The sequence below is a fragment of the Leucoraja erinacea genome, chromosome 3 (genome assembly GCF_028641065.1).
Source record: "Leucoraja erinacea ecotype New England chromosome 3, Leri_hhj_1, whole genome shotgun sequence".
In the NCBI taxonomy this organism is placed as follows: Eukaryota; Metazoa; Chordata; class Chondrichthyes; order Rajiformes; family Rajidae; genus Leucoraja; species Leucoraja erinaceus.
This window is the reverse complement of record NC_073379.1, coordinates 10,833,308-10,848,051: the sequence shown is the minus strand read 5'-3', so window position 1 is coordinate 10,848,051 and position 14,744 is coordinate 10,833,308. Positions and strand designations below refer to the sequence as shown.

Below are 14,744 nucleotides of genomic sequence, written 5' to 3'. Positions count from 1 at the left end.
GTATGGATTCCTCACCCTCCTCCTCTCCTCTCCCCTCACCCTTACTCTACAGGGTCTCCACACAGTCCTGGGGTCAGGCTGACCTGTGATCATGAAGAAGGGCCTCGACCCGAAACGTCGCCTACTCCTCTCCAGAGATGCTGCGTGTCCCGCAGAGTTACTCTCACATTTTGTGTCCGTCTGCGATCGTGATTTACAAATCTAGCCAGGAGTCCATCTGTAACTCATCCAGTGTTCCAAGTCTTTCCCGCACTCCCCCTCCGCCCCATTTACTGGAAACAATCCCCCCCCCCCCCCCCCCACCCCAACCTCGTCTCCAGCCCGACCTCAAGGGAAGACATGGAGAGCAAAACAGCTGGGAGCCGGCCACATCTGTCCGAGTCGGGAGCCACAGCCTCACATTCCAGATAAACACTCCTTCCCAGCCAACATTTTACATCTTAATGACATCCACTTGTCATTAGCTGGTCGGCCAGTAAATCAAAATATGTAATTCAGTTGGAGAGGGTGCAGAGAGGATTCACCAGCATGTTACCTGGGCCTGTGGGCTTGAGTTGCAGGGAGAGGTTGGATAGGCTGAGAATTTTTTCTTTGGAGGGTAAGAGGCTGAGGGATGACCTTATCGAGGTACACAAGGTCATGAGGGGCATGGATAAAGTTTTTAGAGATACAGCGCAGAAACGCCCTTCGGCCCACGGGGTCGGCGCCGACCAGCTATCCCCGCACATTAACACTATCCTACACCCACTGGGGACAATTTTTATTTAAGAAGGACCTGCAGATGCTGGAAAATCGAAGGTAGACAAAAGTGCTGGAGAAACTCAGCAGGTGCATCAGTATCTATGAAGCGAAGGAAATAGGTGATGTTTCGGGCCGAAACCTCTCTTCAGTCTGATGAAGGGTTTCGGCCCGAAACGTTGCCTATCTCCTTCGCTCCATAGATGCTGCTGCACCCGCTGAGTTTCTCCAGCACTTTTGTCTACCAGGGACAATTTTTACATTTACCAAGCCAATTAACCTACGAACCTGCACGTCTTTGGAGTGTGGTAGGAAATCGAAGATATCGGAGAAAAAAAAAACCACGCAGGTCACGGGGAGAATGTACAAACTCCGTACAGACAGCACCCATAGTTGGGATCGAACCTGGGTCTCTGGCGCTGCATTGGCTGTAAGGCAGCAACTCTACCACCGTGCCACCGTGACACTTTTTTTTCCACAGGGCGGAGGATTCTAAAATTAGAGGGCTCAGGCTTAAGGGGAGAGGGGGGAGATTTAAGAGGAACCTCAGGGACAACATTTCCACTCAGAGGGTGGTCGGAGGAAGCTACGGGAGCACAAACACAATTACGAATTTTAAAAGACATTTGGGCAGATTTAAGGATAGGAAGGGTTTAGACGCACATGGACCAAATGCAGAACATGGGAGCAGCCCAGAATGCCTACTTAGCCAGCATGGACAAAGTGGGCCGAAAGGCCTGTCCAATGCTATACAGTTTGGTGATTCAACTCAGATCAGAGTCCCACAACCCAGGCAGAGAGTGGTTCTCACAGAGAGTGGTGAGTCTGTGGAATTCTCTGCCTCAGAGGGCGGTGGAGGCAGGTTCTCTGGATGCTTTCAAGAGAGAGCTAGATAGGGCTCTTAAAAATAGCGGAGTCAGGGGAGATGGGGAGAAGGCAGGAACGGGGTACTGATTGTGGATGATCAGCCATGATCACATTGAATGGCGGTGCTGGCTCGATACCTACAGCGGTCACCTAAACTAGCCCGTCAATGAAAGGCCTTCCAGTGTCTTGCTCATCTTTTCCAGCCTCCCTCCTCCACTGTCCCAGCCACCCCTCTCCCCAACACCTTCATGTATAGCCAGCCCCCTGCCCAATTGTCCACTAACGAACCCAACCCATCACCCCCACAACTGTGCCCCACCCACCACGCACAAAACCCTCACCCTCTTCACCGCAATCCACCCCGCATCACTCCTCCCCCCCTCTTCATCTCACCCCCTCCCACCACTCACCCATCTCTTCCCCTATTCCACCACCCACCCTCCTCTCTCTTCCCCCTCTACTCAATAGGCAATAGGTGCAGGAGTTGGCCATTCGGCCCTTCGAGCCAGCACTGCCATTTACTGTGGTCAATAAGATCGCCTCTCATCCTAAATTCCAGTGTATACAAGCCCAGCCGCTCCATTCTTTCAACATATGTCAGTCCCGCCATCCCGGGAATTAACCTAGTGAACCTACACTGCACCACCTCAATAGCAAGAATGTCCTTCCTCAAATTTGGAGACCACACTGTCTTATAGAATTTTTCGAGGATGTAACTAGTAGAGTTGATAAGGGAGAACCAGTGGATGTGTTATATCTGGACTTCCAGAAGGCTTTCGACAAGGTCCCACACAAGAGATTAGTATACAAACTTAAAGCACACGGTATTGGGGGTTCAGTATTGATGTGGATAGAGAACTGGCTGGCAGACAGGAAGCAAAGAGTAGGAGTAAACGGGTCCTTTTCACAATGGCAGGCAGTGACTAGTGGGGTACCGCAAGGCTCAGTGCTGGGACCAGATATAAATGATTTGGACGAGGGAATTGAATGCAACATCTCCAGGTTTGCGGATGACACGAAGCTGGGGGGCAGTGTTAGCTGTGTGGAGGATGCTAGGAGGCTGCAAGGTGTCTTGGATAGGCTGGGTGAGTGGGCAAATGCATGGCAGATGCAGTATAATGTGGATAAATATGAGGTTATCCACTTTGGTGGCAAAAACAGGAAAGTAGACTGAATGGTGGCCGATTAGGAAAGGGGGTGCAACGAGCTGGGTGTCATGGACCAGTCATTAAAAGTAGGCATGCAAGGCGAATGGTATGTTGCATTCATAGCAAAAGATTTGAGGTAGGAGCAGGGAGAACTGCGTAGGGTCAGACCACACCTGGAGTTTGTGGTACAGTTTTGGTCTCCTAATCTGAGGAAAGACATTCTTGCCATAGAGGGAGTACAGAGAAGGTTCATCAGACTGATTCCTGGGATGGCAGGACTTTCATATGAAGAAAGACTGGATAGACTCGGTTTGTACTCGCTAAAATTTAGAAGATTGAGGGGGGATCTTATAGAAACTTACAAAATTCTTTAGGGGTTGGACAGGCTAGATGCAGGAAGATTGTTCCCGATGTTGGGGAAGTCCAGAACAAGGGGTCACAGTTTAAGGATAAGGGGGAAATTTTTTAGGACCGAGATGAGGAAAACATTTTTTCACACAGAGAGTGGTGAATCTCTGGAATTCTCTGAAGGTAGTTGAGGCAAGTTCATTGGCTATATTTAACAGGGAGTTAGATGTGGCCCTTGTGGCTAAAGGGATCAGGGGGTATGGAGAGAAGGCAGGTACAGGATACTGAGTTGGATGATCAGCCATGATCATATTGAATGGCGGTGCAGGCTCGAAGGGCCGAATGGCCTACTCCTGCACCTATTTTCTATGTTTCTATGTATCACTCCATGACACTATAATAAAAGGCCATAGCTTTAAGGTGAGGGAGAAAAGATTTAGAAGGAACTTTTTCACACAGCGAGTGGTGGGTACATGGAATGTGGAGAGGATGTTTCCACTAGTGGGAGAGTCTAAAACCAGAGGTCATAGCCTCAGAATTAAAGGACATTCCTTTAGGAAGGAATGAGGAAGAATTTATTTCGTCAGAGGGTGGCGAATCTGTGGAATTCATTGCCACAGGAGGCTGTGGAGGCCAAGTCCATGGATATTTTTAAGGCTAAGATTCTTGATTAGTGCAGGCGTCAGGGTTTTGGAGAGAGCAGAATGGGATTAGGAGGGAGAGACAGCCATGATTGAATGGTAGAGTAGACTTGATGGGCTGAATGGTCTAATTCTGCTCCTATCACTTATGAACATAAACTTAGGAATGAGCTACCCAGAGGCAGGTACTGTGACATCATTTAAAATTTATCTTTGAGCATGTATCAATGACAAATCAACGCCGATACCAATTAGCGTCACAGAGGCAGAGCTTGTAGAGCTGTTGTCACGCAGCGCCAGAGACCCAGTTTCCTTCCTGGTGCTGGATAAGAGGCAGGCGAGGGGTGGGCAGGACAGCAGGGTGGAGGAGGGAAAGAGTGATGAGGGGGAGTGAGGCAGGGCTGCAGTGAAGAGAGAGGTGGGTGAGTAGAGGGGGAAGGGAGAGGTATACTCTTGAATTTAGACCGACGAGAGGGGATCTTATTGAAACATATAAGATTATTAAGGGATCGGACACACGAGAGGAAACAGGTTCTCGATGTTGGGGGAGTCCAGAACCAGGGGCCACAGTTTAAGAATAAGGGGTAGGCCATTTAGAACGGAGACGAGGAAACACTTTTTCACTCAGAGAGTGGTGAGTCTGTGGAATTCTCTGCCTCAGAAGGCGGTGGAGGCCAATTCTCTGGATGCTTTCCAGAGATAGCTAGGGCTATTAAAGATAGCGGAGTCAAGGGATATGGGGAGAAGGCAGGAACGGGGTTCTGATTGTGGATGATTAGCCATGATCACAGTGAATGGCGGTGCTGGCTCGAAGAGCCGAATGGCCTATTCCTGCACCTATTGTCTATTATTTATTGAAACAGGCCCCTCGGTCCAACTTGCCCACACCGGCCAACATGCCCCAGCTACACTAATCCCATCTGCCTGCATTTGGTCCATATCCTTCTAAACCTGCCCTATCCATGTTCCTGTCTAACTGTTTCTTAAACCATTGTTCTTGATTCCCGTACCCTGTGAAAAGTTGGACTAGGTAGATGCTGACCAACTTGCAAACATTCAAATACTAAAAACTATTTTGCAATCATTGGGACTTCTCTTCCTTCCATCATGGACATGGGGTACAAGCGCTGTCTGATTAGAGCTAAGGGCATTACCAGAGCCCCCACACACCCACAATTTGGACTGTTCATACTGCTTAACTCTGGGAGGAGGTACCGCAGCATGAAGAGCGGGACAACCAGGTTCTGCAACAGCTTCATCCCCCAGGCCATAAGATTACTGAACAATCAAAAAAACCGAGGCTAGAACTTTTTAAATATCGACACTTTTTAAAAACTTTTTATATATATTTATTTTACAGAACCATGCGCATGAGGCATTTTTATGGACGCACCTAGAACTTTTAACTTTTAACTGATTTTGGAGAGTAAAATGCAACGAAATTTCGTTCAAGGTGCACTGTGTCTAGGTGTATATCTGAATGACAATAAAGTTTTCATTCATTCATTCAACTAGAGAAAATAAACACTGCCCCGTGCAATAATTCATCTTTTTCATAATTATCTTCCACCATAATACCACGCTGTCGGGGACTCAGGTTCGATCCTGACCTCGGGTGCTGTCTGTGTGGTGTTTGCACGTTTTCCCTGTGACCGCGGGTTCCTTTGTCCGGGTCCCACATCCAAAAGACGTGCGGGTGTGCAGGTTAATTGGCCCTCTGTAAATTGCCCCTAGTGTGTAGGGAGTGGATGAGAAAGTGGGATAACATAGAACTATGTGTGAGTCGGTGATCGATGGTCGGCGTGGACTCGGTGGGGCCGAAGGGCCTGTTTCCGTGCAGCAACTCTAAACTGAGCAATGAGCATGGTGCACTATGCCCTCTCACCTTAACCCTTTGCCCTCTCCTTGATTCTTCTGCCCTGGGAACAAGACTGTTTATATTGGCTGCAGCACAGCACTCCCACTTCACAGTCCAGATTTTTTTTTCTTTCTTTCCCGCTGCCTTCCTGTTTTGAGGAAAATAAATCTGTGATCCGAGAAGCCAACAGAGGCTGGCTGTTGAACAGGGGAGCGGTGCGAGTGGATTCATCCTGGGCGCGGGACACTGGTGAGTACCTCTGTACTGAAGCTAACCCGTCCACCCGCCCGCATTGCTCTCTCCTTGGCATGCGGTGCCCAACCTCCGAGAGTTCTGTAGCTGGGATATTTCTATCCCACCTCTCACTTCATGGAGGTGGCGTTTGCATTTCAACAGCATTTATCACCCTGGACATCCAGGGATATTTCCTGGTCTGGAAGAACAGGGTCACTGGGAGCCTGTTAGACCGTGGGAGGGGGGGGGGGGGGGGGGGGGGCCTGTTGGAGCCGTGGGAGGGGGGGGGGGGGGGGGGGGGGGAGATGGTGTAGGATTTAGGATTTAAATGCAGAAACTAAAATGATGAGAGTATAGGGTGGCATACGGAGTGCTTGCCTTCATCAGTTTGGGCATTGAGTAAGAAAGTCATGATAGACACAAAATGCTGGAGTAACTCAGTGGGTCTGGAGAAATGGAATGGGTGACGTTTCGTGTCAATAGACAATAGGTGCAGGTGGAGGCCATTTGGCCCTTCTTGCCATTTAATGTGATCATGGCTGATCATCCCCAATTAGTACGCCATTCCTGCCTTCTCCCCATATCCCCTGACTCCGCTATTTTTAAGAGCCCTATCTAGCTCTCTCTTGAAAGCATCCAGAGAACCTGCCTCTACCCTCTGAGGCAGAGATTTCCACAGAATTCCACAGACAGAATTCCAAGCAGGGTCGAGACCCTGCTTCATTCTGAGAGTCAGGGGAAAGGGAAATGAGAGATATAGATGGTGATGCAGAGAGATATAGAACAAATGAATGAAAGGTATGCAAAAAAATAACCATGATGAAGGAGAGAGGCCATTGTTGGCTGTGGACGAGGTGAAAATTAGTTATGTGTAGGAAGGAACTGCAGATGCTGGTTTTCACCGAAGATAGACACAAAATTGCTGGAGTAACTCAGTAGGACAGGCAGCATCTCGGGAGAGAAGGAATGGGTGACGTTTTGGGTCGAGACCCTTCTTCAGACTGAAAGTCAGGGGAGAGGGAGTCTGGAGATATGGAAGGGTAAGGTATGAAAACGACAGATCGCAGCAGACTATGATAAGGAAATGTAGAATGGATCAATGTTGGCTGAGGGGAAGGTGACAATCAGTAAAATGAATCAGAAGGGCAGTGAAACTAATCGGAGAGCTTGGGTGGGGCGGGACGGGGAGAGAGAGGGTTACTTGAAGTTCGAGCAATCAATTTTCCTTCCGCTGGGTTGTAATTCATTCTGACAGTGGAGGAGGCTCAGGACAGAAAGGTCAGTGTGGGAATGGGAGGGGGAGTTCAAGTGTTTGGCAACTGGGTGATCATGGAAGCCTAGGCGGACTGAGCGGAGGTGTTCAGCGAAATACAGACAATGAAACTCAGCAGAACGACAGTGAAACTAGTACCACAACTAGGATGGTGGGCGGACGGACGGACGGAGAGAGAGGGGATGCAACGGTTACTTCAAGTTAGATAAATCAATATTTATACCGCTGGGTTGTACGTTCTCACCTAGCCCGCAACTAACAATGGCCGGCTTCCTTGGTTTCAACCGAAGATAGAGTTAGATAGAGCAGTCGGGGCTAGTGAAATCAAGGGATATGGGGATAAGGCAGGCACGGGTTACTGATTGTGGATGATCACAATGAATGGCGGTGCAGGTTCGAATGGCCTCCTGCACTATTTTCTATATTGATCATTGTTATTTTTTTGCCTATCTTTCATTCATTTGTTCTATACCTCTCTACATCCCTGTCTATATCTCTCGTTTCCCTTTCCCCCGGACTCTCAGTCTGAAGAAGGGTCTTGACTCGAAATGTCACCCATTCCTTCTCTCCAGAGATGCTGCCTGACCCGCTGAGTTGCTGCAGCTTTTTATGTCTATCTTCGGTTTGAACCAGCATCTGCAGTTCCTTCCTGCACAAGGAAGGGTGAGGGTGTAGAGAGGTCTACAAGAATGCTGGGGCAATGTGTAGGAGGTAACTGCAGATGCTGGTTTAAACCGAAGGTAGACTTCATCAACTTCACCACTAATTTCCATCCTGCACTCAGATTCACTTGGGCCATCTCCGACATCTCCCTACCTTTTGTTGATCACACTGTCTCCATCACAGGAGACAGATTATCAACTGACACCTATTATAAACCCAATGACTCCCACAGCTATCTAGACTACACTTATTCCCACCCTGTTTCCCGCAATGATTCTATCACTTACTCCCAATTCCTCCGTCTACGCCGCATCGGCACCCAGGATGAGGTTTTCCATTCCAGGGCATCAGAGATGTCCTCATTCTTTAGGGAACGGGGGTTCCCCTCTTCCATCTTAGATGAGGCTCTCACTGGGGTCTCCTCGATATCCCGCAGCTCCGCTCTTACTCCCCCAACCCCCATTCGTAACAAAGACAGTCCCCTTGTCCTCACCTTCCACCCCATCAGCCGTCAAATACAGCATATAATTTCTCCATCTCCAACGGGATCCCACTACTGGCCACATCTTCCCACCTCCACCCCTTTCTGCTTTCCCCAGAGACCGTTCCCTCCACAACTCCCTGGTCAACTCGTCCCTTCCCACCCAAACCACCCCCTCCCCAGGTAGTTTCCCCTGCAACCGCAGAAGATGCGACACGGGGGTGAGGTGTCGGGGAGGCACAGGGGGGTTGGGGGTGAGGGGTCAGAGGGGACAGTGAGGGCCGGGCTGGGCCTGTTGACTGTGTGTCCCTGCTGTAGGTGTTGTGTAGTTCAGCCCATCGTCTGCCTGCCAGCCCCTGCAATGGGAGGAGCGAGTCTCCCCTTGACTCTGCTGCTCCTGGGCCTGGCCCTGCCAGCCGCACACACGCCTGCTTCTGCGAGAAGTTCCCTTGGACCCAGTGGACGGCCTGCACCGTGACCTGTGGAGGTGGACAGAGCACCCGGCACAGGTCAGCACCCCCCACCCTGGGGAGGGGAGAGAGGTGGGGGGGAGGGTTGGGGAGAGAGGGGTGGGGAGAGAGGGGTAGGAAGAGGGGGGTAGGGGGGGAGAGCAGTAAGGAGGAGCGAGAAGAGTGGGGAGAGGGATGGGGGGAGAGGGATGGGGGAGACGGGTGGGGAGAGAGGGTGGGGGATGGGGAGGGGAGAGAGAGAGGTGAGAGAGAGGTGAGGAAGGGAGGGGTGGGGAGATGGGTGGGGAGAGGGGGGTAGGGGTGGGAGAGGGGTGGGGGGAGTGGGGGGGGGGGGGGGGGGGGGGGTGGGGGGGGGGGGGGGTTGACAGCCGGATCACCCAGCACAGGTTAATGCTTCCCACCCTGGGAGACCGGGGGGGGGAGGGGGGGATAGAGAGGGAGAGGGGGGAGGGGATGGGGGAGAGAGGGAGGGGGAGAGAGGGAGGGGGGGGGGTAGAGAGGGGAGAGGGAGGGGGGGAGAGAGAGAAGGGAGGGGGTAAGAGGGAGGGAGAGGGGGTAGAGAGGAGGGAGGGAGGGGGGAGAGAGGAGAGGGAGGGGGGGAGAGAGGGAGGGAGGGGGGAGAGAGGGAGGGAGGGGGTAGAGAGGGAGGGAGGAAGGGGGAGAGAGGGAGGGGAGGGGGAGGGAGGGAGGGAGGGGGGGGGAGAGAGGGATGGAGGGGGGTAGAGAGGGAGGGAGGGGGGAGAGAGGGGAAGGGGCAGGGGGTGGAGACGGGGGGACGGGGAGGGGAGTGGTAGAGGGGGGAGGGGAGGGGTGGGGAGGGGAGTGAGGGGGAGGGGAGAGGGAATTGGGGAGGGGGTGTTGTGGGCAGGGGGGAGGGGGTTTTTACAGCCACTCACACCCCTGCCCCACGCCACCTCCTCCCCACAGGCAGTTTGTGAAGAACGAGTACTACTACAAGTTCAGCTGTGCGTCTGTGTGTGCGCCAGGGGTGGAGTACTCCGCCTGTAACCTGGCCGGCTGTAGCACCCCCTGTACCGTGGGCGAATGGGCCACCTGGTCAGACTGTGAGCCCTGCTCCCGCAAACAGGTAACCCCCGGCTTGGCCCCCTGAACCCCGACCCCCCCCCCCCCCAAATCCCGCCCTATCCCCTGCTGCCAAAGACAGGTATCCCCCGGCTTGGACCCCCCTGAACCCCGACCCCCCCCAAATCCTGCCCTATCCCCTGCTGCCAAAGACAGGTATCTCCCGACCCAGACCCCCTGAACCCCGACACCCCGACCCCCCCCCAAATCCTGCCCTATCCCCTGCTCCCAAAGACAGGGTATCCCCCGGCCCGGACAATAAACAATAGATAATAGACAATAGGCGCAGGAGTAGGCCAGCACCACCATTCACTGTGATCATGGCTGATCATCCACAATCAGTACCCCGTTCCTGGCTTCTCCCCATATTCCCTGACTCCGCTATCGTTAAGTGCTCTATCTTAAGGGCCTGTCCCACTTGCCGCTTATTTTCGGCGCCTGCCGACATCATTGACTGACGTATCAGGTCACCTAAATATTTGTGTTGTGACGCGGAATGATGACGTATTGACGCGCGGTGTCGCAACATTCTTTTTCGTCGCCGCTGGATTTTGAAATCTTTTGGCCACCCGATACGCGCCGGCAGTCGCCGAAAAATTCGCCAAGTGGGACTGGCCCTTAACTCTCTCATGAAAGCATCCAGAGAACCGGCCTCCACCGCCCACTGAGGCAGAGAATTCCACAGACTCGCAACTCTGTGTGAAAAAGTGTTTCCTCATCTCCGTTCTAAATGGCTTACCCCCTTAAAATGTCTCACCCCTTAAATTCTTAAACTGTGGCCCCTGGTTCTGGACTCCCCCAACATCGGGAACATGTTTCCTGCCTCTAGCATGTCCAAACCCCCTAATAATGTTAAGGGGCTGTCCCACTTGGGCCACCTAATTGGCGAGTTTAGAAGCGTTGTAAAAATGACATTTTGAAGACCCCCTTCGACTATGTAGAAGACCAGCTTCAACTAGCTACGACTGACCGGGAAAATTGGACACCGAATAGTGGAGAGTGAAGACGACCTTCTTCGACCTCCCTTAAACTTCCCTTCGACTATGATGAAGACTATCTACGACTACCTTCGACTACCCTAGATTACCTACGACTAACATGCCGACCTACTACGACTAAACCTACGAGTAAAAAAAGTATCGATTTTTTCCATGGCAACCTTTTTTTACTCGCGGGCATTTTTTAACATATTGAAAAAAAAGCCGCGACCTAGCTGAGGCCTCGAGTGCGCGGAGACCACTCTTGAGCATGAAGGAGAGTTACAAAGACTTCCTACGACCTCGTGTCGACCATGCCGCGAGTATGTCAAGGGCAAACTCGCCTGAACTCGCGGATTAGGTCGCCCAAGTGGGACAGGCCCTTTATATGTTTCAATGAGATCTCCTCTCATCCTTCTAAATTCCAGAGTATACAAGCCCAGCCGCTCCATTCCATCAACATATGACAGGATCCCCTCAACCTCCTCAACACTGACCCCCCAAACCCTGCCCCATCCCCTGCTCCCACAGACGGGTAACACCCGGCTCAGGCCCCCTGATCCCCGATCCCCCAAACCTTGCCCCTTCCTCCAATCCCACCCCCTGCACCTGTCGTGACAAAACCCGCCCACTCCCAACTCACATACAGCATCCATTCCTCGAACCCATCCACACTCCTCCAATGTATCCCTCCCTCCCCATGTGCTTCTCCCTCTATGTGTTCCTCCCTCCCCGCTCATCTCTCTCCCCTTTCCCCACCACACATCTCTCCCCCCCCATCCCCCTCCCCCCCCCCCCATCTCTCTCTCTTATCTCCCCTCCCTCTCCTGCATCTCTCCCCTCCCCAACGGGTCCTCCCCAATGATCTCCCCCTCCCGGTACGATCTCTCTCCTCTCCCATGTCTCCCCTTCCCTGCACTCTCTCTCTCCCCCACCCTGTCTCCCCCCTCCCTGCACGTCCTCTCCCCCCCACCCTGTCTCCCCCTCCCCGCACAATCTCTCCCCCACCCTGTCTCCCCCCTGACCCCCCCCCGCCGTCTGCAGTTCCGTTACAGGAAGCTGGTGAGGCCGGCCCAGTTCGGGGGACAATGTGAGGAGCTGGACATGACTGCCGATCGGCCCTGCCTGCCCATCACCTTATGCACCATCCATCAGATCAACTGCCGCGACAAGTTCCAGTGCAAGAACGGTAAACCCTCGCCCGGCCCAGACCGGACCGGCTTCCGCCATTCGGCCCGATCGCTCCTTCTGCCAGCCTTCAGCCTGCGATGGGCCCACACGCAACCTCACCTAACCTCAGCTGTTGCTCAATGCAAACTCTGCTCCACACCGCTGCTGCCTTCAGTGCAACAGTCATAGGGGTTGTGCAAAATGGTCTTACACTGAGGATACAGGCCCTTCGGCCCAACTTGCCCACACTGCCAAACATGCCCCATCTACACTAATCCCACCTGCCTGTGTTTGGCCCATATCCCTCTAAACCTGTCCTATCCACGTAACATATACAGTGAATGTTTCTTAAACGTTCCAATAGTCCCTGCCTCGACTTTAGTTTAGTTTAGTTTAGGGATACAGCGCGGAAACAGGCCCTTCAGCCCACCGGGTCCGCGCACATTAACACGATCCTACATCCACCAGGGACAACTTTCAATAGCCCTTGCCTTCTCTCTCCATCCCCTCCCCCTTCCTAGAGCTCCCACCAGCCTTACCGTCTCCACCTACATCCTATCTTTGTCCCTCCCTTGACATCAGTCTGAAGAAGGGTCTCGACCCGAAAGGTCGCCCATTCATTCTCCTCATAGATGCTGCCTCACCCGCTGAGTTACTCCAGCATTTTGTGTCTGCCTTCGATTTTACCAGCACCTGCAGTTCTTTCTTAAACACAGGGACAATGCCTTTTTACATTTACCGAGCCAATTAACCTACAAACCCGTAGGTCTTTGGAATGTGGGAGGAAACCGAAGATCTCGGAGAAAACCCACGCAGATCACAGGGAGAACGTACAAACTCCGTACATACAGCACCCGTAGTCAGGATCGAACCCTGGTCTCCGACGCTGCATTCGCTGTAAGGCAGCAACTCTATGATGTGCCACCGTAACCGCCCTAACAACCTCCTCAGGCAGCTCGTTCCATACACCTACCACCCTTTGTGTGAAAAAGGTTATCCCGCAGGTTCCTATTAAATTTGTTCCCCTCTCAACTTGTGGTTCTTAGTTCCTCTACTCTGGGCAAGAGACTCTGAGCATTTACCTGATCTATTCCGCTCATGATTTTGTACACCCCATTAGGATCACCCCTCATCACCCTGCGCTCCACTGAATAAAGTCCTCGCCTGCTCAACCTCTCCCTGTAGCTCAGACCCACGAGTCCTGGCAACATCCTTGTAACATGTTACTACAGATGCATCATAGAAAGCATACTTTCTATGTGTAGGAAAGAACTGCAGATGCCGGTTTAAATCGAAGGTAGACACAAAATGCTGGAGTAACTCAGCGGGTCAGGCAGCACCTCTGGTGAGAAGCCCATTCCTTCTCTCCAGAGATGCTGCCTGACCCACTGAGTTACTCCAGCATTTTGCGTCAAGCATACTTGCTAGTTCACCATAGAAAGCACACTGTCGGGTTACATCACAGTTTGGTTTGGGAACAGCTCTGCCCAAGACCGCAAGAAACTGCAGAGTTGTAGACCTGGCCCAGTCCAGCAGACAGACTCAACTCCATCTACACTTCACGCTGCCTCGGGAAAGCAGCCAACATAATCACAGACTTGTCTCATTCCCGGTCATTCCGTCTTCTCCCCCTCAGGGGGTTTCTTGGAGGGAAGGTATAAGGAGATTTTATTTAGTCCAGCAGAAGACCTTAAGACATTGGAACAGAATTAGGCCAATCTTTTTAGTTGAGTTTAGTTTAGTTTATAGATACAGCGTGGTAACAGGTCCTTCGGTCCACCGAGTCCACGCCGACCAGCGATCCCCGCACATTAACACTCTGCTACACACACCCACGAGACAAAATTTTTACATTGACCAAGCCAATTAACCTACAAACCTGCACGTCTTTGGAGTGTGGGATGAAACCGAGTATCTGAGGAAAAACCTATGCGGGTCACTGGGAGAACGTGCAAACTCCATACAGACTGCTCCCATAGTCGGGATCGAACGCGGGTCTCCGGCACGGCATTCAATGTAAGGCAGCAACTCTACCGCCATATCGGGCCATTCGACCTACCAGGTCTACTCTCCTCCCGCCATTCACTCATGGCTGATCTACTTTCCCCTCCTTCCTTCACCTTTCTCTTTCCTTCTCCACATAACCTTTGTTGCTCTTCCCAAACTAGAATCGATCGATCTCTGCTTTAAAAATACCCAATATCTTGGCCTCCAAAGCCACCTGTGGCAATGAATTCCACAGATTCACCACCCTCTGACTAAAGAAATTCCTCCTCATCTCCATTCTAAAGGTACATCCTTTTATTCTGAGGCTGTGCCCTCTAGTCCTAGACTCTCCCAACGGCGGCTACATCCTCTCCACGTCCACTCTGTCCGGGCCTTTCATTATTCGGTAAGTTTCACTGATTTTCCCCTCATCCTTCTAAACTCCAGCGAGTACAGGCCCAAACGCCAATCATGAGTTAATTCAGTCATCCCCGGTAGACCAGGCCCTTCGGCCCCCAATGTCCGTGCTGAACATGTTGCCAAGATTAACTCATCTCCTCTGCCCACGCGTGATCCATACGCGCCCATTCTCTACATATCCATGTGCCGATTTAAAAGCATCTAAAACACCACTCTCGTATTGGCCTCCACCACCATCACCCCAGGCAACACGTTCCAGGCACCCACCACCCTCTGTGTAAAAATAACTTGCCCCGCACATCTCCTTTAAACTTTACCCCTCTCACCTTTAAACTCTGCCCTCCAGTCATTGACATTCCCACCCTGGGAAAAAGGTTCTGACTGTCT

At 52.1% G+C, this 14,744-nt stretch overlaps 1 protein-coding gene across 1 annotated transcript in view; it reads left to right on the top strand.

The window, feature by feature from the left end:
- The first annotated feature begins 1,401 nt into the window (after positions 1-1,401).
- LOC129693745 (complement component C6-like) overlaps positions 1,402-14,744 on the top strand; it is a 42,833-nt gene continuing 29,490 nt past the window's right edge. Inside the window, 4 exon segments of the mRNA XM_055630520.1 lie at positions 1,402-1,461; positions 8,570-8,760; positions 9,649-9,808; positions 11,826-11,970. Of these exon segments, the coding sequence (XP_055486495.1) occupies positions 1,402-1,461; positions 8,570-8,760; positions 9,649-9,808; positions 11,826-11,970 (556 nt within the window).